Source organism: Cupressus sempervirens, chromosome 1 (assembly GCF_028749045.1).
Source record: "Cupressus sempervirens isolate cs-2001-9-10 chromosome 1, ASM2874904v1, whole genome shotgun sequence".
NCBI lineage: Eukaryota > Viridiplantae > Streptophyta > Pinopsida > Cupressales > Cupressaceae > Cupressus > Cupressus sempervirens.
Genome location: NC_143118.1, coordinates 482661795 through 482688394, shown reverse-complemented (window position 1 = coordinate 482688394; position 26600 = coordinate 482661795). Strand labels below are relative to the sequence as shown.

Sequence of the window (26600 nt, the reverse complement as noted above, 5' to 3'; positions counted from 1 at the left end):
TTTTACACAATTATCATTATCTATGTTTTTTTACATGATTACCATCATCTGAACACCAAGCATATTTGCGGACTGATATATAAATTTCAGATTTTTGATGGTTCACGAACATCTAGAGATCAATCTGAGTTACCCCAGCAGAGTGCCATATTGATAAAGTAAAATTCAGATATTTACGGAACTTTATCCATCAAACTCTAACCACTAGAAATTTCAAGTATTCTCCTAGGTTACATGGGTATCATCTCAAAACCAAAGCATATTTGCGGAATTATCTAAGAGTTTCAGATTTTTGATGGTTCACGAACATCATCTAGAGATGAATCTGAGTTACCCCAGCAGAGTGCCACATTGAAGAAGTAAAATTCAGATATTTACGGAACTTTATCCGTCAAACTCTAACCACTAGAAACTTCAAGTATTCTCCTCCGTTGCATGGGTACGTGTGCCCACACCCCTCGGATGCGTACCCACGTACTGGGTACATGTACCCCCAATTGCTGGGTACTCAGTGTAGAGCATTATAGCTAAGGTGTAATGACCCCAATTGGGCTATAGCTTAATCAAACATTTCTTTCTTTCACAATTCAATGGTTTGTCATTTTGTCAAACATTTGACAAGCAGCTTAAAGCCCTGACATAAATGATAAAACTCACTTGTGGTTTCGATTTATGAATTTTAGAATACTAAATTCATATGTGCAATAACTTTGTAAGCAATAAATTCAGTGAGTACCAATATTAAGACTAGCTGTTATTCACAAACTTAGTTGCACCATTTACTTAATTTAATTGCCAGTTAATTTCAATGGAAATCTGATTACAGTTATGGCAAAGACAGCTGAAAATTACAAATGATGGAGTGAAGAACCTGATAATAATATGCAACTGGAAAATTAGCCTTGTATTTTACAGTTATCTCCTGAATCGCAGGCCTCTATAACCAAGTTGCAGGCCCTCAGAATCAGATTGCAGGTCTATTAAACTCCAATGCAGGCCCCAAACAGCAGTATACAGACCCCTAGCAGATTGACGCAGGTCTGTAAAAATGAAGAGAGACCCAAATAAACTCCAGACGCTACCACAGGCTGAGAATGGCAGCCCAGAACTGCTCAATAATCCTCCTTAACTGAGATCACAGATTTTGAAATATAAATTCTCACTTACTAACACCTTCAACAGACTTCTCCTTAGCCACAGAAAATACAGTAGGCGAGACAACCTCCAAACCAATCAAATATTCCCTGCCACAATAAATACAGAAGGGAAAATTGGCTAATTTTATACCTCAGCACAATTGCCAATGCAAACTCATAACAAAATCTCAGATTTGAATCTACAATACTTCAGCTGTAGATCCAATGGAACAACTCAAAATTCAGACCCTTATACTTCAGCAAGTGCATCAAAATTCAGAACCTCAGAAAAAACCACAAAGGCAAAACAAAAGCAAATAAATATCCACGTGTATTTTTTACAATGAAATGAGCTCATATTTATAATGCCTTATTGACAAAAGTTTCCAAAAGAACTCAACTTTAGAAACTCGCAAAGTTTCCTAGATGAACTCAGGTCTTGAAACTTTCCAACACATCACTTTAAATATTTAATACTTGGCTTAGGCATAATAAATGGCCCCTTCCAATGATGACTCAACCCTCAACTTAAGTGAAATAATAAAGTTGAATTATAACTTTATAATTAATGATTTAATAATAATTTGACCACTAAAAATAAAATAACTCCCAAAATACTCATCATTTAAAACTTTTGTTTTAAATAGGAGTCACACCTATTATTTCTCCATGTAAAAAAAATGCACTTTCCAAAAATAGAAAGGGTCCACCTCAATCAATACCCGACTTACCACAAATAGTAAGTACACAAATCTAAGCCCAAATGAAGTCCAATCTGAGCCAAACGAAGACCAATCTGTAGCTTGCTGAATTGTGGAGATAATTCAAGCCACTCCCAAGCCGAGCCACTACATCTAAAGACCCTCTATCCACAAAAATTAGCCTACGAGAATCACAATAATAGGTCAATCCCTAAAACTCCGATGTTGGCAAAAATGGGGATATTACTTGGTTTGGAACTTTATTGATAGCGGAGTATATCTTGAATGAAATATGAGAGTGTGGCTCTATGGCTTAAGTCCTAATTGGTATTTGGCTAGCGAGATTATTTAGTTGTCATTGCTTGTTGTGAAGGAAAATAAACTTTCTCTAAGCTTAATCTAGGCTAATCCAATGAAATGCGTACACATACACATATCAACTTAGGTTAATTTATTTTCATTGAGGGAGTGATAGTGGAAGAATCAATGCTATTTTAGGAAAGTAAATGCATTGGATTAGGTCTATATTACTAGGTATGCCCTTGAGGCGTCCAACACCTATATTGGGTATGTCCGAGGGTATGCTCAATTGTGGGCATACCTAGGTGTACCCAAAGGTGTTGAGCGCCAAAAAGTAGCAGACACTTAATTGACTTTTTTTGCATCCAAAAGCCTAAATGTCCCTAAAAGCTTCATTTCACTCAATGCAAAGATTGCTCTCATTACTATCTCATTTCTGTGCACCCCTTCTATTGTTGGGTTTTACTCACATCTAACACCTTGTGCAACTTATCATTGCTACTACGCAAACCCATTAGGGTCTCCACTCACAAATCCGCATTGATTAGTGGGATCTCTAGTCATATATGAAATTTGATTACAATGAGGGGGGTTGGGAGTGGGACCTGTTGGAGTTTCAAAACTACGAAGCAACAAAGTACTTGATACCAGGATTTTGAAAATAAAACTTGGTCTAAGGGTTAGCGACCTCCTCTATTCAACTAAGAAATCTTCAGATCTAGATCCAACTTCAACAGAATCATAGGGATTCTCTACTCTAGGTTCTGCAAAACCAAGGCGGATGCACCTTAGGAATATATGGACATATAATTGGTTTATGGTTCTTGACTTCAACATATGCTGATTAACATCATCTTTTTATTTCACTTCTATCACTTACAGAAGAAAATGGTCACAATTCTACTATACTTTACAAATAATTCTTGATAGCAGCAGCTAACAATGACATACAAGGGATTATTGCAAATAAGTGCTGACCAAAAGTTTAACTCTTCATACAATAAAGTAAATATTGATTTGATTTATATCTGTGCTCTATCTAACCCCATGAACTCAATAGTTTGCATCATAATTGGTGATCAGTGCCTTGTCCATTGGTACAGAGAAAATCACACCAATAAGACTTGATCTATTCAATTGCCTTACAATTGAAACTATCAACAGTTAACTCTAAATTCTCTTCTTATGAACATCCTCCCATACACCTAGAAAACCTATTAATTCAATGAAAGTATTTATTTAATTCCTTGAATTAAGAGCAATCAATGAACAGACATACGAGCCATCCAAGCTGCATTAAAATGAAAGAACATTATTCATTCATTCTCAAGTTTTCAGATATATGAAATAGGAGACAAATTCAAAGACACAGATGTTTGTAGAATCTTCCTTTGTATTTATTTTCCTTGAAAATAATACATTAGTGGCATCAAAATCAAAATAACTCAAGATTAAACACCTAATCCTTCCATGTTCTAATTATTCTCAGATATGCAAAGATGAATGCATCATAAAATTCACGCAAAGACTACTAGACCGACTGCAAAATATCCTAAGACTCAAATTATACAGAATTCGGACCCTTTCTCTAGACTTGGGATCTCAATTTATATAGCATGAGATGCAACAAGCTTCACGCTCAGAGAAGAAAGACAATTGTCCTTAAGACAAAAGAAACAAAAGGACAAAAGGTCGTTGTCGTAATAAGACAAAAATTTGTGCTTCCTTTCTTTCTCGCAACAAAATGTCTCTATCATTAATCTTCTTGTTGTGGGGCCATTTCTATTGCAACTTCTTGTTGCTGAGAGGCTTCATGTGATGATTGATCCGGATGCATCTATTGTTCCTCTAACCGTGGGACCACTTGATTTGCATGTGATGAATCAGGTTCTAATATCTGAAATTTGATTATGACTCGTTGCTCTCCATCCATATCATCAGATTGAACTACCAAATCAACAATTACAATTGGTTGCTCTCTTGTTGAATCACCAGTTTGAACCTCTACATCTGTTGCTACAGTTATTGCTCCTTTTTTCCTTTCTTCTATCTGAGTCGGTGCATCAATTATCTATAATTCATCTGGATCAGCATCATCTTCATCAATTTCTTCATATATTAATTGATTTGCTTGAGCAAGATCTGACATCCACTTGTTGAAAAGTGAATCATCCGGCCAATTATAGTTCAAAATCTCTTGTTGTTTCTTCAGGATATCTTCTACTAATTTCTCAATTTCAGCAAAATCTTTTTAAAAGAATCAAAAAATATTTGTATCTTCACAATTTCCTCAGTTGTCTTGGCAAACCATATGTGATCTCTTTCATTTATGACCTTATTGAGTCTAATGCATATCAAATCATCCAATTCCTTAGCCCATTCTTCTTTATCTTTCAATTTATTTATAGCCTCAAGTACATGAGGGAAAAGCCCAAAACTTTCACCAAGATATTTTGAAAAATAATTTATAATTTTCCTTGTAGCGCAATTCTCTTATTATCGAAAGCAAAGAGGCCATTAGTCATATCAAATGTTTTTTCTACTTGTTCACAAGAAAGACTACTGACTGAACAACATAAAATAGTGAAATCACTATCCCTACTGTTCCATTTTTTAACAATTGGCTTCAAAGTGGCCTCATTACTTTTCAGCTCATTCCATATATCCATTAATTTTGACAATTGTTCATAAAATGCAAGCCAGCCAATCTTGTCTACTAGATATATAATTGTATTTCTTATTTTACCTTCATACTAAACATCCAATTCCACATGCATTACCCATAATTTGTTCTTTTCTTCCTCAAGCTCTTCAGCTGTGTACAATTGGGGTTCCTGTGGGGTAGCTGGTATTTCTACAATTGGGGTTGTGTTGAAAGGTGGAACTGGGGGAGGAGGATAAGTAATTCTGGGTTTACTTGTCTGTCCTTCGTGTCTTACCATTTTATTCTCAAGTTCAATCCTCTTCTGGACTTCCCTATTATAGGCCTCTGGGACCTGCTCATATTTCTCTTGCAATTCTAGCATATGTCTTTTCTCCTTCTTGGCAGTAGCTAAAGTAAGAGTAATTGTTTCAAGATTAAATTTTGCTGCTTCATCATGTGGAGTATATTCTACTCTTTTAACAATCATATTGCCCATTTATTCAATATCATCAGATTGAGAAAAGTTGGCTTTAGATCCTCTTTTTAGAGACCAGATTACTAGAGCAGCATGATCTTCACTAAACTTGGCACCTCTGAGTCCTTTTTTCTCCTCAGCATTCAATTTCTTGGTGACAGTGTTGAAAACCATTGCATCTGCAATATCCCAATTTGGCAAAAGTAGAACTCCAGATGATTTGATCATTCTTCTTCCTTCTTCAGAGTCAAACTTTTGAATTCTTGCATCATTTCATCTTTTATTTCATCTTGTACAACTGCATCTTCCTTCTCTAGCTGTTCAGCCTTTCTTCTATTATATCTTTCTTCAAAATTCTGCATATTTGTCCTCCAAGCAAATTGGTAGAACGTCACAAAGTTATCATCTGATAGAAATTCATGGCTAGCCTGTTCTACCATAGGATCTAACTCTCGTCCTTTGAAATCTGCCACAATCAATTCAAGGCTGGGCATAGGAGGCTCTTGGGGATTCCCTTCTTCCAACTCTGCGACTGTAATGAATACTCCCCCTTGAGATCCAATTTGCTCAATTTGCTCTCCAGTGAGTTGTTCTTCCCTTATATGTAGAGGAGATTGAAAAGGAGTGTAATCTTCTTCTTGTGACACCTGCTTCTTTTCCATCTTCTGCCTCTTAGGCCTTGGCTCTTCCCTTGTCAAAACAGCATTCATTGACCCAACTACTTGCTTCCCTTTGTCAGTTATATGCTCTCTAGTTTTAATTATACTATAACCAGGCTTCTTTTGGATAACCAATTGTCTTGATCCTACTACAGGAGTAAAAGACAACCTCTTCATTAACTCCCTTGTTTTATCAAGATAAGTATTGATAAGAAGCGCCTTCTTTTCATTCATTGCATCTATGATCTCTGAGAAGGTCATCATTAATTTGTTCACTTTGTCTGCTGATGTCTTTGCATCTTTTAATGGACTATAATCCTTCTCAAAATAATTAATGAATTCCAAAACCCTAGAATAGACTCCACTTTTCATTCTTGATTTATTGTTCTTGGAGGGAAAATTTATTCCTTATTACATCCTGTTGTGAGGTTTTCACACCATCGCCCCAAAACTTTGGGGACCCCCTTTTTTTCAGTCGCCTTGGCAAATTTTTGAAGTTGTCCAAATTCTTTATTTGATTTTGAAAACTTTTAAGTCTTTGACACCTTCGGGCCAGAGGGGAGAGGGTTGTTAGATCTATTTTCACCCGGTTTCAACTTGATTTTCCAGAACAACCAATTTCATCCTTAGGCTGGACAAAATTTCAAAGAGCAACAATTGGCAAGATAAAATTGTAAATTTTGTACTTAGACAATTTCTTTTGAAAATTAGGATATAATTGTGTAAATTTAAATAATTTTCAAAAAATGAAATTTTGTTAGATTTGAGTTTTTTGGAAAATCTTGAATTTCTTTGGTGAAAAAAAAAAATTTCTTTTGTGAAGATGAAATCAAATTGCAAAATCGATTTTAGGCTCTAGGGATGATTTATTTTTATCAAAAAAAAAAACTAAAATTGCTTGGCAAAAATCGATTTAAATTGAATTGCAAAAAATTGGTTTTAAATTGATTAAAATTGCCTTGAAAGTTTTTTTTGCCTTCAATGAAATTGGTAATTTAATATTGAAAAAATGGCTTTTGGCTAGCCAAAATCTGATTTTAATGACATATTAATTGCTAAATCATCATTAAATGGAAACATTTAGCATCTCCAAGGCATTATTTGCTTTCTTTTTTGCAATTTTGGTCTAACTGGCAATTTAAAAAAGTAAATTTCATCTTGGCAAAGTTAATATTTGGCTAACCATTTAATTGGGGGCTAGTTTTGGTGTTCTAATTAATATTTTCTTGCTCCCAAGGTCCCAATCGGCCATCTAGGAAGGAGAGGCAAGCTGGCTCCTCACTTCTCACTCTTCCTCTTCATGGTGTTAGCGATTTTGACTTGGAGCAGCTCTATATCCTTTGGCGATTTCTCTTGGAAGAGCAGATTTTCATTGTTGGGCAATTTTGCTTGCAATTGTAGACATTTTCAAACCTTGGCAATTTTTTTGTGGAGGCAGATTTTGCATTGTTGGGTGATTTTCTCCTTCTATTAGAGCTGCGATTTATGCCCTAGGTGACTTTTGGAGGGCAGATCTGAAACTTTCCATTGCTAGGCGATTTTTGCAAGGTCTGATTTTTGCTAAGAAGCTGTGATTTCTGCCCTAATTTGGGCAAATTTTATTTGGAGGAGGTTATTGTGATCAATGGTCTGATTTTTTGGGCAAATGGTGGGCAATTCCGAGAGCACTAAATTCTGATTTTTCCAGCTAGGGCCTCAAGACTTGGAAGGGGTTTCAAATTCTCGAAGTTTGATCCTAAAATCCAAAAGAAGACCCGGCTATTGGTAGAGGCAATTTCAAATCATTTAGAGTTGAAAGGGGGCCTTAAGCGGATTTCTCTCTTTCGTTCTTGTCTAGACATTGTCTCCCTTGGTTCTTCTCACATTCATCATCCACCACTTCACCATCCCATCATAGGTTGAGAAGATGGTAAATGTTAATGCAAGCAAGAATCCTAAGGGAACAAACACTAAGAAAGACAAAGAGGATATGATGCCCAAAACAACTTTCTTCTTGAAAATGAGGTGAAATAACTAATACCAATGTAAACATGATATAGGTAAAGGATAGACTAAAAGAAGAACAATTCCCCATGGCAAAGATCTACAAAGGCAGGATTGGCTACACAAAGGCAAGAGAGGAGTCACCAAGTCATCAAGGCTCACCGTGGCAGATTTCAAATCAGAGTATGGAGATCTCATTCCGCTTCTCAGCCAGATCATGGGCCTAGCTCAAGAGGCAGTGAAAATTGAAAAGTGAATCTCAAGGAAGAGTGAATTTCAAGGAGAGCAAACTTGGAGGAAGTGATTCGAAAATATTGGGGCTAGAGGCCAGAGAGGTTAATTCAAGTGGACAAGAGGAGAAAGTCAATGAGACAAAACTTGGATCAAGATTGGATGAGTTAGGAAAGGTTGCTATCAAGAAGAAACATTTGGGCACCCTTTCCTCCCTCAATGCCTTTATCGGATTTGCAAAAGAGTATGAGAAGGATCATGAAAAGACACTGCATGCAGTGTGATGAAATTGGCTGAGCTCAAGATAAAGCATACACCTTGTCCTCCCATGGAAGAAGTCAACGAAAGGCTAGCTAGGTTCATTGTCTTAGCTAAAAGAATGAAAGAAAATGGGAGAGTTATATTAGAAGATCATTTGATGTAAGCCCAATTGGCAATTTTTCTTTCTTCTAGAATAGGCAAGTGTCTAATTCTGATTGGCCACCATTTTGGTGCCTTCTCATTGGTTGCCACTTTTCCATTTTTTTCATTGGTCCATTGACGAGGTGTCGTCTTCTCATTGGCCGATGGGGTGGCAATCCTAATTAGGGTTCCTAGGATTCAATCAGGATCATCGGTTTTGCCTCTTTATCTCTACTGTTGGTTGTAATTTTGGCCTCTATATAAGGCCATTTTGCTCTCATTTGTGGAGAGTTATGTTGGAGAATTGTTGCCAAAATACTATCAAAATTGTTCTCTATTCATTGTTGTGGCTTGCATGGTGGATATAAATGATCATTTTGGTGTATTGCATAGTTCTTCTCATCTCTCAACTTAAAGTAGGATTTCATTTCATATTGTTAGAGTAGAAGTAGATGGCTAATTGTATGGTGATGTTAGTGAATGTTTGATAGGGATCTACAACTAGGCCACTAGCATCTTAGCTGCTGATTAGGGAGCCTTGTGTGGTAAACTAGTTCTCTTTTCTTTTGAATCATTGCATCTACGGAGGTGGAGCCGCTGGTTAACTTTCATTAGATTCGATCCTCGTCCATTTGCTAATCTTTCCATTCATAGGAGTAGGAGTAGAATAGCGAGTAGTTGAGTAGTCGAATTTCACTCTAAGAAAGTTAGAAAGGTAGAAGTCATTAGAAGCATTATTGCCTCCTCCTTGAGCAATCAACATTATCTGGCGCTACACCTCCACCATCACTGTCACCACCAACATCACCTGACACTCATACAAAATCATCACCATCTCACCAAAAACCCAAGTTATCCTCGCATGAATAGCGTAAGGCCGCCTACGTGATTACCAACAAATCACATCGATATACTAAGTTAGTATCGACAGGTGTAAGGAATATTGGAGTTATTCTCATGTCTTCATGAGTATTAACTTTTCAAGAGAGGAATTGTGTGTTTGATACTCTATATCAGATATTCAATTGCTAATATGTTATGTGGTATAAAAACTCACATCAACACATCCTCAGGGAAATAGAATTGATGCTTGAGAGCACTGGTCTTGGCCCTCTATCTGAATATTTCAAAAAATCCCTCACTATCATTAAATCTAAAATGGGAGACTACCATTTTGTTCGGGTTTAAAACTTTGTATAAGAATAATTAGCCACCCCTTGTAATTATAAATTGATAGGCCACGATGCAGGATGGAAAAATGGAGCCCCTTGACCTACCAGTTAATTTTGTCTCCTCCAAACCACCTATCTGCCATAACATCTCAACTAGCCCTACCTTAAGAGACACATGGTAGGGAAGCATATATGGAGTTCATTGGAATCCATATACTCTAAAGACTGTTGACACTCGATATGGTATAATGTCTGCCCAATTATGGGAAACTTTCAAATTGTTGGGGTTCTCCATAGTCCTAATGAAATCTAACATTGCTTTAGGTATCCTAGGATTATCTTTCAACAACAAGCTACTCAACCTACATGCAAAATACCTATCAAATCTTATAAAACTGGCCTCCTCTACATCCCAAGTCATGTCTGCACTCCATAATTGGACTGACAGGGACTCTCCATCATGCTCTCTTGTTAAAACCATTTCTTTCTCAAAATATGCAACTTTCTTATACAGAAACGTGTGCATCAACAAAGAGTAAAAAACAAAAGTCTTCTCAATTTTCCCTTTTGCAATCCCTATCAGACCAATATGAATTTCTTCAGCTATTAATGAAGCAAAGTCAAAAACAATATCAACCCCAAAGGACGAGATTTGTATTATCATATACATGAATGCTATCGGCATAAACTCCCACTCATCATCACCAAAAACCTTACACAAAGTCATGTATATGTCTATAACTCTGGAATTGAAAAATTGTTTCTTAAAGGGTTCCTTGATTGAGGATCTGATAAACGTTAGATTTCGAATTGTAGCTAAATGTCCTCTCAATGCCCCTTGCCTACCTGATTTGATCTTTGCGAGATAGATATTCCTTTTCCAAAACCTAAAAATCGATAACCTCGTGATACTCTAAAACAGGGTCCATCCCAAAAACTTCCCAGATTTTTGCAACAGTAATCTTCACCACGCATTCTCCATTTATCCCTCTCACCATTCTAGCTATTGGATCATAATTTCAGGATACAGCAGTGAGGAGGTCTGAATCCATGAAAACTCCGAGATGTACCAATTTGCTTTAGTCAAAATTCCAAATATTTCCATGGGGGGCGAACAGCTTTCCCTCTGAGAACCATTTTTTGAATAACTGTAGTCCAATTTTAGATGTCACCGCATCCCAAGTCCAATTCCCTTTATCATATAAACCGTCTACAACTTGCAACCTAGCGTTTACAAGGACTAACTTCTTTATTTGGGCAGCCTCATTGGTAGATTCATTTAATTGTTCTAAGAAATCATCGTGAATATTTCTACTGGCATAATCAACCTTCCCAGAAAAACCCTTCTTTAGAGGCATAATGAACGACAATGAGAAAATACAAGAATTCTTATTTATATGTTTAGGAAGATACTTACTTGGCCTTTTCACTTCTTCTCTGAATGCTGCAATGGATTGTTGATACAGAAAAATTCACGGCCCGGTAAGGTGAAATAATAGGTTTTTCAACAAGTACCAAGCTCTAGGATTTCAGAAAATCTATTTGCAAAATAAAATTCTCAATTTTCTTCATTACATTCTTTGTATTAGTTTGCACGAGAAGGTTTTAATTCCCATAAATGGGTGCAGAGAAGAAACAAAGTGTCATTCCCTTTTGAGTTTGAAAATAGGTCGCTGATTCATAAAAATTTGACGATCAGGAAATAAAACTCAATCTCACTCAGCTTCAACCTTCTGACCTGACCAGTCAACCCAATTGAATCTTGACACATATACCTTTTTCCACCTCACTGGCAACTTTCATATTACTCATATATGTCAGAGGACACGTGTCGATCTATCGTTATGTCACTATGGATAAAGGTCGAGCAATTTCTGTTAGCGACATAACGGCAGCCTTTGATCTTCCATGCCTCTAACGATCAAGGATAATACTTTTAAAGTGGGCCACCATGCTACGTGTCACATTGTCTCTATACCGCTATGAGTAAAGATCTCGCAACTCTGGATGACATACCGACATCCGTTGATTAACCTTCCATCTAACAGTAAAAACAAAACAACCATATTAAAACTATGATGGGCCCCCCAACATGTGTTGTATTGTCACTATCTCGTTATGAATATTCAGCATGCAACTTTCTTCAGCGACAAAGCAACATCCGTCGATCTTGAAAGGATCTAACAGTTCTGACAAAACACCTTTTATCCAATAGGTTTACCTCTGTGGCAAATGAAATTCTAACAACTAGAAACCCATTCATGATTGAAACCTGCGACAACTTCCTGCCAGGGCTGGTCCTACCACCTTCCATGTGTCTTCATGTTGCTATGTCACTAAGAATAATGAACGAGCAACTTTCCTTAGCGACATAACGACGTTCGTTGATCTACAATGATGATCCTGTTTTGAAACCTTGCCATTCACCGGGTCCCAGGGACAGATGTCATTTCGTCACCATGTCACTATAGTTAAAACATGCTCATCTTTCCAAAGCGACATAATGACGACCCTTGATCTAAGGAAAGATCAAGGGCTATCCTGACTTCGTTATTTTTTCAAGTATAACACTAACCCATGTAAGATTAAAACAAAAGCTTGGGTTATACTGTGAAATGAGACTTAGGGTAAGGTAAAGTAACGCAGCACAATTTAAAGGGCACTGTGAAAATATTTTTTTTAAAGTTTTTAAAAGATTTTTTAGAATTTCCTGTGCATTTCTCTAAAATGCAGACCATGTAAACCTAACTCAGGGTTTTTTAGGGCAAAACCAAATATTGTAACAATGACACAAAATTAGGGATTTTTCTAGGGCAAACAATGATTCAAAAGCACATAACCCTAATTTTTCAAGGTAAACTAGACTTCACTAAAATATTTTAGAAATTTTAACACGTGAAAAAACTAGGCCAACAGGACCATAGTGAAGAACTTCGACTATTAAGTGCCAATTGATAGAGACAAATATTAAAGATTCTGATCTTTGATTGTTGTTCAATATTTAGCTTTGTCACTACCATTTCAGTATGTGGCATTGATCAATAATGAAGTATTGTTCTATCAAATATATTAGATTTACAATTCTCTATATTTCATTACAAATTTTGTATGCACATACGAATGTAACCAAGGGAAAAAAGATATGTCTATACAAATGTACCTAGTTCTCATTCCGATACATGTGCCTGTACTCATACCAGCAACTTGGGATTAGGGTACTTGGCTCAAGAACTGATGTGGATGAATAAAAGTGATGCATTAAAGAGGAGAAATAAATTTATTTATTTTAAAAGGAAAAAGGAGGAAAAAAAAAATCTATTTTTGAGGTGCGTATGTGGCATAATAGAAAAACAAAATAAAAATAGTTGTCATTCCATTTATCGAGGTGTGTGGGTAGAATTCTAGAAAGTTATGGATATTATAAAAAGTTGTGGATATTGTAGAAGGTTATGGATGTTGTAGAAGGTTGTGGATATTGTGTAGGTGGAATTCTAGAAGGTTGTGGATAAGTCATGCATTGGGTGGTAAGTGCCTATTTAAGCAAGGCATATGAGCATTTCAAATTAAGCTCGAGAAGTAGAAGCTGGAAGGTGTGAACACTTCAAGGTGTGAAAGCTCTAAAGGTGTAGCTCTTCAAGTAGAAGTTCTTTGTGAAGCCCTTGGTGTGAAGACTCTTATTTGGGATTTCTCTTATGTTGAAGAATTTGTAAACTTCTTTTTGAAGAAGTCATATCTATGATATCATCTTGTGGGTGTTGTAAGGATTTTCAAGTATAATAAAATTTCTTGGGAAACATTTTATCTCTCTTGCCTCCATATTGTTGCATTCTTGGTTATGAGTTGGTAAGGGCGGTGTGGCCCCCCATCATCTATAGTGAAAAATGAAGAAAAAGAATAGAGCATTGCCTCCTATTATGTTATGGTCAACAAATTAGATTTTGTCACTTAGATCATCAAATTTAATGCTTATTTCACTGCATTCATCCTTCATGTGCATGTTTATCTCCTACAAACAATGCTAAAGACTTGATATTGAGGGATGTAGTTTTTCAAGAGTAGGGCACAAGCATAAATCATGCCAGATGCTAACCAAACTACACATCTAAGCCTAAACCGAAAAAATTAAAAGGAAGAGAAAAATACAAAGGAAGAGAGGTCAATGGTTTTTTAGAGAGAGCAAATCAGCATAAAATTAACCTCCGCTCAACATGTCATAACACAACTCAAGCATAAGATTGTGGAGAATTCTAAGGGGTAATCAACTGTAACAACCACTTTTCAAAAGTCTTAACTAACAACTATCATATCAAAGATATACATTTATTCTTCATATTCATAGGAAGACAATTATATTAGTTATGTTCATGTGAATGAGATTAACAGTTACAATTACTTAAACGGAAAACTCATAACTAACAATTGAAGATACCATCAATGAATTTACCGAAGAATTTAAAATCTGCATACCGTGGAATTCGAAATCGAAATCAATCTAAGGATGCTTCTACAAAACCCAAGTTAGTCCACAAATACCACTTAGGATCAAATGATGACTACCATCAAATACTACTATATCAATTAGGGCATCAATTACCATTGGATTATTTAGGGCATCACATACCACTGTATCAATTAGGGCATTAATTACCACTGTATCATTTAGGGCATCAAATACTACTGTATCATTTAGGGCATCAAATATCATTGTATCTTTTAGGGTGTCAATACCACTATATCATATAAGCATTAGATACTATTGTATCATTTAGGGCGTCAAATACCCTTGTATCTTTCCTTTTCTTTCTATTGCTAGTTGTGGCAATAACATAAGATTAGAAGATATGCTATAATCAATATTCTTATAAATGAAAGACTAAAATAACAATCCATCAGATAAACCTATCTCTTGCAAATAAATATATTCCATGTTTAGTTGGAAGATCAACCGATCTAACTGGTTGCCAATTACATTGACGATAAAAGTTGCTTTCATTTAAAGAAATAACTGGAACGATGATACAACTCAATTCCTCTTATCTTCTACTTGAATAGACATCATAAAAGTAAAATACCTATTACCAATAAAGGTTTGAATGCTTAACTTATCTTTGTCTAATGCACATTCTGACATTTTGTGGAAAAGGGAAACATTGTCAGGGGCTTAACCACCCAACCACAGACCAACAACGACTAACCGCCTTTTCAATTCCATGAATTCATGATTAATAATCAACTAGCATGTTATCTTCATATGAAATTATAACGACTAACCATCTTGTTAAAGTAACTATGAAATTATAACAACTAGCATGTTATCTTCACAAGGGGTGGGCCCATTAAGAGAAATTCTTTATAATGTGCTCTCCTCTATGAGAGAGAAATATAAGGTGAAACCCCTTTGTACCACCCTATGACTAGGTTCATGGTAGTTACCACTTTCATATGATGTACACAAGGGGTAGGCCCATTAAGATCACATAGTTGCATGAATTACAGTCCTCTTGACTGTTACCATTTACGATCATTGAAGACTCCATCACAACATGGCTTACTCCCTCTAAATCAATATGATCGAGATCACCGAAGATTTGACTGAAACATATCCTCTATTTGTTCCCTCTCTTTCAAGATTGCCTGAAATGTCAGTCTTCCTCTGAATCTGAATCTCCCTTTTCTTGTAATAACAATCTCGAAGGAAAAGATCAAGGCACATAGGTCTAATAGAATGTAAATATAAGAGAGATAAAACTATAATACTCAATATAAAATCTTTCCAATAAAATTTAGATAATAGTAAGCTAACATCAACCCTACTTATCTTCCTTTGAGAATGATCTCATTATTTCAACATAGATAGATATCTAAATTAATAAATACATTGAACATATATTGAATTATAGAAATATGTTCCTATAAACATATTATATCATTTTCATAAAGTAAAAGTAAAATTAATAATTGTTCATACCTTATTAATCCCCATTGCTCATTACCTCAGTCTTAGCCTTATCACTCATCTTATCAGCAAATTGTGTTAAAGCAGTTTGGGTGGGGTTGTTGGTGCCGAATCCCATTATGTGTTCCCATCCAACTATTTGACTATTCTATGTGAATGATCTCTTTATGTACTTTGCGTGATAAGGAGAATTATTAATGGTTCTGCCATCTTTGATGGCCACATAGAATGATGTCTTGTTGATTCACATCTTTCAGACACATTTATTTACTTTTGACTATCATTGATGCATGAGGTCTCTCCTATGAGAGAGAGAATATTTTTACTTCTTATGAAGTCTTACTATCATATTCCCTATGACATCTTTTGCGAAGATTTTCTGCTTTTCTTTACCCCAAACGATATTCTTGGTTTCAAAACTTTTGAGATAAAGATTAGTGGCAGCTTCTATTAACTCCTTACAATTAAAAGTTTACCAAGCCCTAACGTTATTCATACTATAAAATCTATCTATAGAAGCCACAATATTCACAGTAGAATTCAATGCTCGCAAACAATATGAAAACTTAGTGGTGTTGGGAGGACAATTAAAAAATCCCTCGTCACACTGAATTCACGACTTGGAGAGTAGCTATTTTGGAGAATGCGCACAAATATCAATGGTGAAACTCGAGACAAGCTCTCAAATGCATGGAGCACCAAGGATATTTTGCAAGCCTAAATTTTGCTTCGCTTAGTTGTGGCTCTTGTGGCACTTGTGTCCCTCAACAGCGACAACATATGAATGTGCCGGGCTGAGGCCTCCCCACTGCTTTTCTTTATTGCTACATGGATAAGCAGTCAAGCAGCAGAAAGACTCTTCAACCGGATTACCAACATGACTAAGGATGGTCCTCACATTAATAACCAGTCATTAGATAACAATATAGAGCCACGTCACCTTCTCAACAATATCCAACAACATCCTCCCATCTATTTGTAGAGACTGGAAATAATTTTCGAAAGACCAACATTATAATTTCTGCCAATATTCTCCACATAATTCGGATGAACCAGGGTCATTTGAAAGAATGCCTCATTGAGACGCCATCTCATAGAATGTTCAATACCAAGATACGCATAAAATGAATTTGCTCATATCATAATATTATTAGACACTTGTTGTGACCTGTCTAGATGCTTCCCCAACGGACAAATTAATTTCCATTATCTTAAATAAATATCTCCCTCTAGTGCATGAATGAACTCACACAATGCAACACAACCTCTCCAACTTTGATTTGTGGATCAGCATTTGCCAAAAATATTGAGTCGTCACTGATATAGTTTTATAAAGAATGTGACCCCTACCGATTACCTTCGTAAGATTAAACTTATTTATAGTTCATCGTTTTGTGGAAACACTTCTTATTTTTATTTCTGGCTTATATATTTTTCACTGTTATTATTTATCTTTATGCATCACCATCTTGGACCATTCACGTGATTGTTTGGATTATATGCATACAGGAAAATATATTATAAACCCCATGTCTATCACAAATACACATCCTTCGTAGATAGTCGTTTGATGATTGATCTCAATTAATGCATCTGTATTGCATAATAGAAACTTGTTTCTTCTGCAAACTGTTTGTAACATATATGTTGATGTGCCTTTAAATATTATCTGGCCTTTGTTCCAAAATCATATTCCATTTTATTTGAACTTTGATGCAATAGATAAACTCTAAGCAAGTTTCCATACTTTTAGTTGTTGTATATGGCTGTGCATCTACACTTCCAAACTATTATTTTATCATCGTATCTCAAGGCCAATCGCAAATACTTTTGTTTTGATCGCTGATTCCAATATCGATCTGCATATGTATTTTTTACTGTTGATTTTTTCATGACTTTTGTTCATGATGGGTATAGATCGCACCAAGTATTATCCTCTAATTGGAATTGATCTAACTCGATTAATGTCTCTAGGCCAGCATTGTTTGCATTCTTTTCACATGTCTTTTTGCTCCTTATCATGTCCTATCATGTACCATATAATATACCTCTTGTATAGTGTTTTAGCCACATGTATTTGATACTTGGCATTGAATGGTGATGAATAATCCTTCTTCGAGTTCCTTTCCATTTGCAGCCTGGCACTCTGATACCATGTTAAAGTGACTATAATTGTTTATGAAAATGTACTAACATTGCCATTGTAATTGATGATTTCCAAATGCAGATTTGGATCTCATATAAATATGAGAGGAGACATGTCTCTTCAAGATATATGAAGAGACATGTCTCTATAGTTAATCACCATTTAGTTTATAAATAACTATATGTATAACTCACCTTTAACATATATATAATATTAATATATTAACCATATATGTAATATAATATTATATTATTATATAATAATATATAATATATATTATATTACATATATCATATATATGATATATATTGCATAATATATAATATTATATATATATATATATATATATGATACTTATCTTAAGGTCAATTTATCATCAATGAAGTAGCTCTAATAAAATCAATCCAACAGAGGCTACAACAAAGTCATGTCTTGTAGCTTATGTAAGTCATAGACATACATACATACATACACACATACATTCATACATATATACATATATATTCTTATCAGTAATATGAGACATAAAACAATGTTCATATAAATCATGAATACAAACACTCAATGTAATGATTATATCACTTCGACTGATGCTATACATCAACACATCTTACCATTTCGCAAGATTATAACAAATCTAACTGTCAACTGACTTCATGTGAACCTCAACGGCTATATGAACATTTTAAATTGGGTTGAAAATTGGGATGTAACATTATAGTTGTTAGTTAAGACCAAAGAAAAGTGGTTGTTACATATGGTATCAGAGCGTTGGGTTCGACACTAAACTTTGGACCCAACACTACTTTAGAGAAACTGAGAATGTAATGTTGAAAAATATTTATTTTACATAACTGGATATTTTACAATCAAGCTGGAAAAAAATAAAAAATAAAAATCACACCAGGGAATCATCTAGAATAGCCGAGAAGGGCTGAGATGATGGTGTGGTCCATATGAAATGGACAAATGTATAAACTGCAAAATCATAAAGATGAATCATAACTAAAGAAAATGACATGATTGGCATGTCGAGCGGTGGTGATTAGGCTGTTCATTTGCCCATCTAAATCCTTGGCCAAAGTCATTTGGAGGCACGCTTGCGTAATTTGATCACAAGATGTCGATAGTGTCGATTAATCAAGCATGCCTGCCTATTACTGAGTGGACATTCTAAACACCAGTATGCTTAGGTGGCAAGACCAGAAAAGTACATGGGCCTTACCCCAAGAGGGAGAGCCATTCTCAGTAGAGAATGAGAAGATTAAACTAGGTCCAAATGCCAAGGCTTACACAATACAAATCAGCTGCTATGAATTTGATGCGATGTTATCTAAACCCTGATGATGGCTAAATATTTCTTTTCAGTTAAATGTTTCCAGCAATATACTTTATGCAATTATATTCCTATTCATGAGAAATGGTAGTTTAATATTTTGTTATCTATTTTGTACTCGAACTGAAGGAAAAATAAAAATAAAAATTGTGAATCATGAATTTGAGTACTCTTTTAATTTAACAATGATAATTCTTTCTGATGTTGATTAAAAGACAAGAAGATTGTTTTGTGCTCCTGTTTGGAGTAAACACACCTGTATAATTGAAACTATCAATGCCTATTTATAGATGTAAATTTTGTTTGGCTTAAGTTTTTCCTTGAAACATTACACTAACAAGATGGGCATGAAAGCCTAGGTCACACTAATAGAAAAGAGAAACTTCCAAATATTTACAGGTGAATGATGAGCATGATCAAATGAGCTACTCGATATGAACCCTATGTAAATTTGTTTCGGATGTTTATGATCAATTCATGACCCAAGGATGGGTTGAGCTCAGAAAATTCAGCATGATCGGTAGAGTTCCATGGAAATGTAAGAGTTTTTGTGGACTCAAAGTCTAGGCCACAAACAAAATATGGTAGAGAAAACATTCAAACATCAAGTCGCACCAAGTCTCAGGAATTGCGTGTGGGCGTAGTCCAAGTGCTAAGAGATTGGGATACATATAATGTGGTACCTTGTTAAACATAACCTCTATGATTTTGATTGATGATCTTTCATTATATATCATGTTTCTATCTTTTGACACACTGCTATACATGTATAATACACATGCGATATTGACTTTACATACTAAGTTATTGTATATTGTTTTGGAGATGAAGTGTATATTCTATCATGAGATGATTATTCTAATGAAATGTTATTGTAATAAGATGGGCACGAAGGCAGAGGTTACATAAATGGAAAAACATGGATTCACTAACCTTTTTTCAGGTGAGCTGTGAAGAATGATTTACTCATTAATGAGTACCATATGCCAAACGATATGTATGAGTGATTTAAATTATATAATCAAGTTATGATCTAGAACATGTTAGTTGAGGAATTACAAATTTTGAATACTATTAGTGAACAGATTGTCCTTTTGAAGAAATGCATGCAAATCCGACCCTGAATGCCCAAGTGAGAGGACAAACTAACACCAGCAGTTGGATAGGTTATCATGGATTGATAACCTTCCTCTAATTTTTTATCGAGTACAGCTCCCCATATAAGATATTCAGTGAATCAAATGTGGATGCTTTTACCAGAAAGCATAAAAGGACATTAGACATCTACCTGTAAATACAATGTAGATGCGAAAACCTATACTACTGCATAAAATGAGAATAAAGAACAGCAGATGACACAAAGTTCATTTGTTGTACGCTGCATTGTGCAATGAGAACAAAACTGTATCTTTCACCTTCTTGAGAGAATTAAAAATCAGAACCTCTACAGATATTTTGAAAAGATAATGTAATGGGGAAACAATGATATCGAAATGTAATTCAGAGAAAACTGAAAATGACGCTAAGTTCATTACCAGTGGAAGGAAAATATACCATAATCCAAGTTCCGATATAATTAACCTTCAATCTCCCTTCCCTGACTGTAAAAGATTATGAAATGTCTTCTACTCATTACAAACAAACCACTATTTCAAAAAAAGACAGAAACTTCTTTTACAAGATTACATCAACTATCAAAAATCCTGGCCCTATCTCAGCTACAAAGTTCTGAAAAAGAGAAAAAAGAAAAATAAAGCCCATGCTCTGCCTTTCGCAGCCTCTCAAGGAAAATGAAAATGATTTGCTAAAACTCCTTCCCTTCTGGAACGCAAAGTCTCCGGTTTGGAAGAAGGAAGCCAAAAATTGGAACCCCTATCTCTACCGCAGACTTATTTTAAGCTATTCTTTTCCCATGACTTTTCCACTTCATAGCTGATTCTTGATATTCTTTTCTGCTTCCCGAGAAATCTTTTATCTTTTCTCCCTTGGTTTTCCTTGATAAAGTTTATTTTCATCAATAGTAATCTTTTCCAAGATTATTTCGATGACCCTTAAGTTTTGCAATATCTCCCTATAATCTCCAAAGATTATTAACCAAAGTTTCAGTATCTGTATATGGTTGCATCAGATTTGGACAAGTATACATAACTAATTGGCAGGTGTCAATTAATGATTTTCTTACCTTTGTCTCTTCTTTTAACTTTTCATGGGATTCTAAAACTGCATCTTGATCAAAGGCTTAATAAATATTCTGCTTTTCAAAGTACAAATAGTTTTGTCCGCCTAACAACATAATGTTTTGGAAACTTCTATATATTCTTCAAAAACACCGATTGGTGGGCAAGTCTCAGCATCATATATTTACAAAGATATGAACATTTAATACCAAAGACCATTAAGTTTTGCAGGCTGAGCTCTTTTAGCTTCATTTATGTGAACCGTTGTTATAGAGTGACATAGCTTCTCGACCTCTTTGGTACTGAGCTTTGAAACGGCGACGCCACTCAAAAAAGAATGTAATATAAGCCAAGCTTAATAGCGACAGTATGTGTGTTATCTCAGAGCTGCCATTGATGACAAGGCTTTGGCCATTTTGGTTTACTGTCTATTCTTTGAGTTTTGGTTTCTCACTTCTAATTGTTGCTCTCCTCTATCTTGATACACAGATCAAACTTCTTTTGCACTGCTCATCTCTTGACAACAGGTGTCAACGAACTCGACTTCAATGACTGAATTATTGTTTTAATCTCCACAGTGATAGTGCACGTGCGAGCTTTTAATTGTTAGGCAGTTCATAAGGGTAGGCTTGATCGATTTCTTTTGCAATAGTTAGATTCATTGTTAGTGTATCGATCCATATTGCTCTCATGGATTTAGATGCCGGTTATCATAATTGAGTTTTAGAAATATGCACTTTCTCCTCATATCGTGAGCTACCTTCAATTACTTTGCTAAACCATTGTAATGCACATTTATATCTAAATGGCGTGGACTTCATTTGTGGCTCTCCTTGTAATTGAGCCCTTCCTTTATGGCCATATTGACACGCCTGCCATATTTCATGGAGGTTTCTTCTATGTTTCTTAATAAAGGTTGACCATTCAATGCACATACGTTCTGCCTTTCCTAAGACATATCCCTTGTATGCCGATTACTCATAATCATTTATGAGCTTCATCATTCTTGCGATGGGAGAGGAAAATGGTAGACATTCTTCTATATAACAGTCCCAATGGCGCAAATTATTAATATTTCTCAGCGCGCAGCTTGATAATGAAAGAGATGTATTGAATAAGCAATATCATGGGATCCACTCTATGTTTAACCTTGGGGTGCTATCTTATGTATCCACCCAACCAATATTTGATTTTGGGCTAACGCAGTGGCGAACATTTTGATTCTCCTTTTCAACAACTCAAACTTCTCTTTAATGTTGTCATACATGTAATGGCATCTTGAAGTTGGACATGAACCTTCGAAAACATATATTACTTTTGAGTTAGTATGGACCAAAACTCTCCTGAACTTCTGAATTTGATCCAAAAAGAAAGCTTCTCTTCATATTTAGAGTTAAATCCCAAAATGAAGTCTGATTGCCTTTCATCTTTTCCCTTTTTATGAATGGATCATCTTTAATCAAATGTCTCCACATTTACAATTTGATAATGACCTCACCAAACACTCAAACTGAATTCTAAACCTGTGACTTCAAACAAATTGAACCAACTCTGAACTATTGAAGAGAACTCTGAAGCTCAACTATGATGATATTTTATTCTCTAGCTGAGGAATGTCTCCAAACTATGACCCCTGAACTTCTGCACTGAAAACAATGAATTTGGCAATTTGAGCCTGGATCTGAATTTGCATGCTAAACCAGTGAACCACCATGTGTTTCTGAACCATTTTGAACCACTTTGAACTACTTCGAACTTCAGTTATTACTTTGAACTACATGAACCTTCGAAAACATATATTACTTTTGAGTTAGTATGGACCAAAACTCTCCTGAACTTCTGAATTTGATCCAAAAAGAAAGCTTCTCTTCATATTTAGAGTTAAATCCCAAAATGAAGTTTGATTGCCTTTCATCTTTTCCCTTTTTATGAATGGATCATCTTTAATCAAATGTCTCCACATTTACAATTTGATAATGACCTCACCAAACACTCAAACTGAATTCTAAACCTGTGACTTCAAACAAATTGAACCAACTCTGAACTATTGAAGAGAACTCTGAAGCTCAACTATGATGATATTTTATTCTCTAGCTGAGGAATGTCTCCAAACTATGACCCCTGAACTTCTGCACTGAAAACAATGAATTTGGCAATTTGAGCCTGGATCTGAATTTGCATGCTAAACCAGTGAACCACCATGTGTTTCTGAACCATTTTGAACCACTTTGAACTACTTCGAACTTCAGTTCAAAGTGGTTCAAAAACTCTGCACTTGAAGTTTTAAAACTATGTTCGTATTGGGTGCTAACAAATACTTATCTTACTCTTAATTATTGGATGCTAAAAATTCTCTTATATGAAGAGATCAATATGAGAATTGAACTAACGATATGGTGAGTGTCCACATGAGTAAGACAGGAATATGAAAGAGAATATCCTAAAACATGATCAACTCAAGTGATGATGATATGACCACAAGTAGGTACAGTAAACTCAGGTGAGTGTGTATCATTTTTTATTTTATGATATTATGGAGACATTTTTTCTCGAAGCATTGAGGTAAAGGAATACTAGACCTTGAATTTTGATCATGACTTAGATTTTGAAAAGAAATAATATCATGATGCTATATATACATCTTGTATTTGGATTATTCTTTTAGTGTCTCAAAATTGCAGAGATCATCGAGGACGATGAAACACAAGGGGAATGGTACGTTACATTCCAATTTTTGGCCCGACTTTAAATGTTCCTTTATAATGTTCATTGCAATTTTAAGTTCATCGAGGATGATGAAACACAAGGGGAATGGTATGTTACATCCCAATTTTCAACCCAATTTAAAATGTTCATATAGCCGTTGAGGTTCACATGAAGTCACTTGACAATTAAATTTGTTATAATCCTACAAAATGGTTAATCGTTATAATTTCATATGAAGATAACATGCTAGTTGATTATTTATCATGAATTCATGGAATTGAAAAGGCGGTTATCCATTATGATTATTTATGATTAATAACTTGTTATGATAATATGATTTAACTGTAGAGAATTTCCTTGTAAGAAGCACGTCTAAGAGGTGGAAGCATTGTCAAAAAAGAATTGGGCACAAGAGCATCACCATCGCTTGGCAAATGGATGTGAATCTGGAATCACCATGGTTGAGGACCTAGTGACTGCATAACAGGATATACACATTAGACATACATGAGCCATTAGATAAACATTAACAAAAAACATTAATGATCTTAATTAAAGTACATACCTTATTAGATTATGGTTGACCTTTCCATCACTTCATTATAAAAGATATTTATGTATGTGCACATAGATATAAAAATAAAGGTGACACCATGGTATTATTTTATACTGGATTTTATCTATTTAATACGTGCGTACATTTAAATACATGTACAAGAAGATAAAATAATCTTCCAGATGAAACATGTATTTAGATATACATATTTAAAAGGTACGACCTTAGATAAACATTTAACATGATGCCATCTTAATAAATACATTTACATGCAAGTAAATAAATATACTTATAAATTATCCTTGTTTTATAACCTTCAAGTTCTTTTCCATGTTTATTCATTTCTTTATTAGAAACCGAAATGTACACTTGGCATATAATATCAATGTTGAAGAAGACAGATCTTTTAATTCTTTAAGAGTTACGGTTTCTTGGAAGCCATTGAGATATCCAATGCCTCTATATATTTGGAAGCTGAGAGAAGGCAGAGAGATGTATATTGTTCTCCACCCGATTTACCTCTGCATATTTTTCCACGTAATTACTTCATGTTCTACCCCCTTGCTGAAGGTCAGAAATCAGAAATATTTTGGAAATTGCATACGGATTGGTTACGTGAGGGAACCGGTTGTTAAACATCAAGCCAAGGCTCATGTTTCCATTAAGTCAGACCAAGTTAAGTGGTCATTTCCTTTTCGAGTGATACATCTTCATTTTTTTTATTCCTGCTTTCAAAATTTTAGCATAAGTATGGGAATTCTATATTGTATTATCAATGAGCCTAATATTTCCGTATTGAATCAAGACCAATTGTACATGACAAGTTTATACATCATTGTTTTGTTGTAGTATAACAGAATGTATAACCTTGCAAGCTTGTTAAGATCATTCTCTGTTATTTGATATAATGAAAAATTGCAATGTTCCAACCCCTGTTGGGGCTTAGCAAAAGAGTTGAATACTCTAAGATTATAAACACCTAGGACTCACCTGGCTGTATGGCCAAGGAAAAAGGTGAAGAGGTGAGAGATAGAAATCTACAATAACATGAAACAAAATCAGTTGTGACATAACAATTATTTAATATTTTAAAAGGAACATTTAATAGCTCATGCATGTCTAATTAATTCTCTGTTGTCAAGTCTAGTGGTGTGATTAAATACCAGAATGCTCAGTGGCTGACAAAGTGTTTCATGTCTATTCTAGGCAAGGAGGGTCTTTCTAGTTAAAGAAAGTGTGGGGATAAGTATAAGGTCCGTGGTTGGGTGGTTAAGCCCCTAACAGTGTTTCCCCTCGCCACAAAATGTCAAAACGTGTATCAAACAAAGATAAGTTAAGCATTCAAACCTTTATTGGTCACAGGTATTTTACTTTTATAATGTCTATTCAAGTAGAAGATAAGATGAATTGAGTTGTATCATTGTTACAGTTATTTCCTTAAATGAAAGCAACTCTTATTGTCAATGTAATTGGCAACCAGTTAGATCGGTTGATCTTCCAACTAAACATGGAATATATTTATTTGCAAGCGATAGGTTTATCTGATGGATTGCTATTTCAGTGTTTCATTTATAAGAATATTGATTATAGTATATCTTTTAATCTTATGTTATTGCCACGGCTAGCAATAGAAAGAAAAGGAAAATGCCCTAAATTATATAATGGTATATGATGCCCTAAATGATAAAGTGGTATTGACGTCCTAAAAGATACAGTGGTATTTGATGCCCTAAATGTTACGGTAGTATTTGATGCCCTAAATGATATAGTGGAATTTGAAGCCCTAGATGATCCAATGGTAACTGACGCCCTAATTGATACAATGGTATGTGATACCCTAAATAATCCAATGGTAATTGATGCCCTAAATGATATAGTAGCATTTGATGGTGATCGTCATTTGATCCTAAGTGGTATTTGTGGACTAACCTAGGTTTTGCAAAAGCATCCCTAGATTATTTTTGGTTTTGAATTCTATAGTATGTAGATTTTAAATTCTTGGGTAAATTCATTGATGGTA

General features: G+C 35.0%; 1 protein-coding gene across 3 annotated transcripts in view; it reads right to left on the bottom strand.

The window, feature by feature from the left end:
- The window catches only part of LOC149578369 (PIGF/3-ketodihydrosphingosine reductase fusion protein-like), a 79085-nt gene that overhangs the window by 13385 nt on the left and 39100 nt on the right, over positions 1-26600 (bottom strand). The window contains exon 8 of one of the 3 annotated variants that reach the window (XM_089828588.1): positions 755-1244. The exons of the other annotated variants lie outside the window; for them this stretch is intronic. Coding sequence (XP_089684714.1) covers positions 1191-1244 — 54 coding nt within the window. The 3' untranslated portion in view covers positions 755-1190. Of the gene's footprint in view, positions 1-754; positions 1245-26600 lie in introns of those variants that run through there. 3 annotated transcript variants of the gene reach the window in all.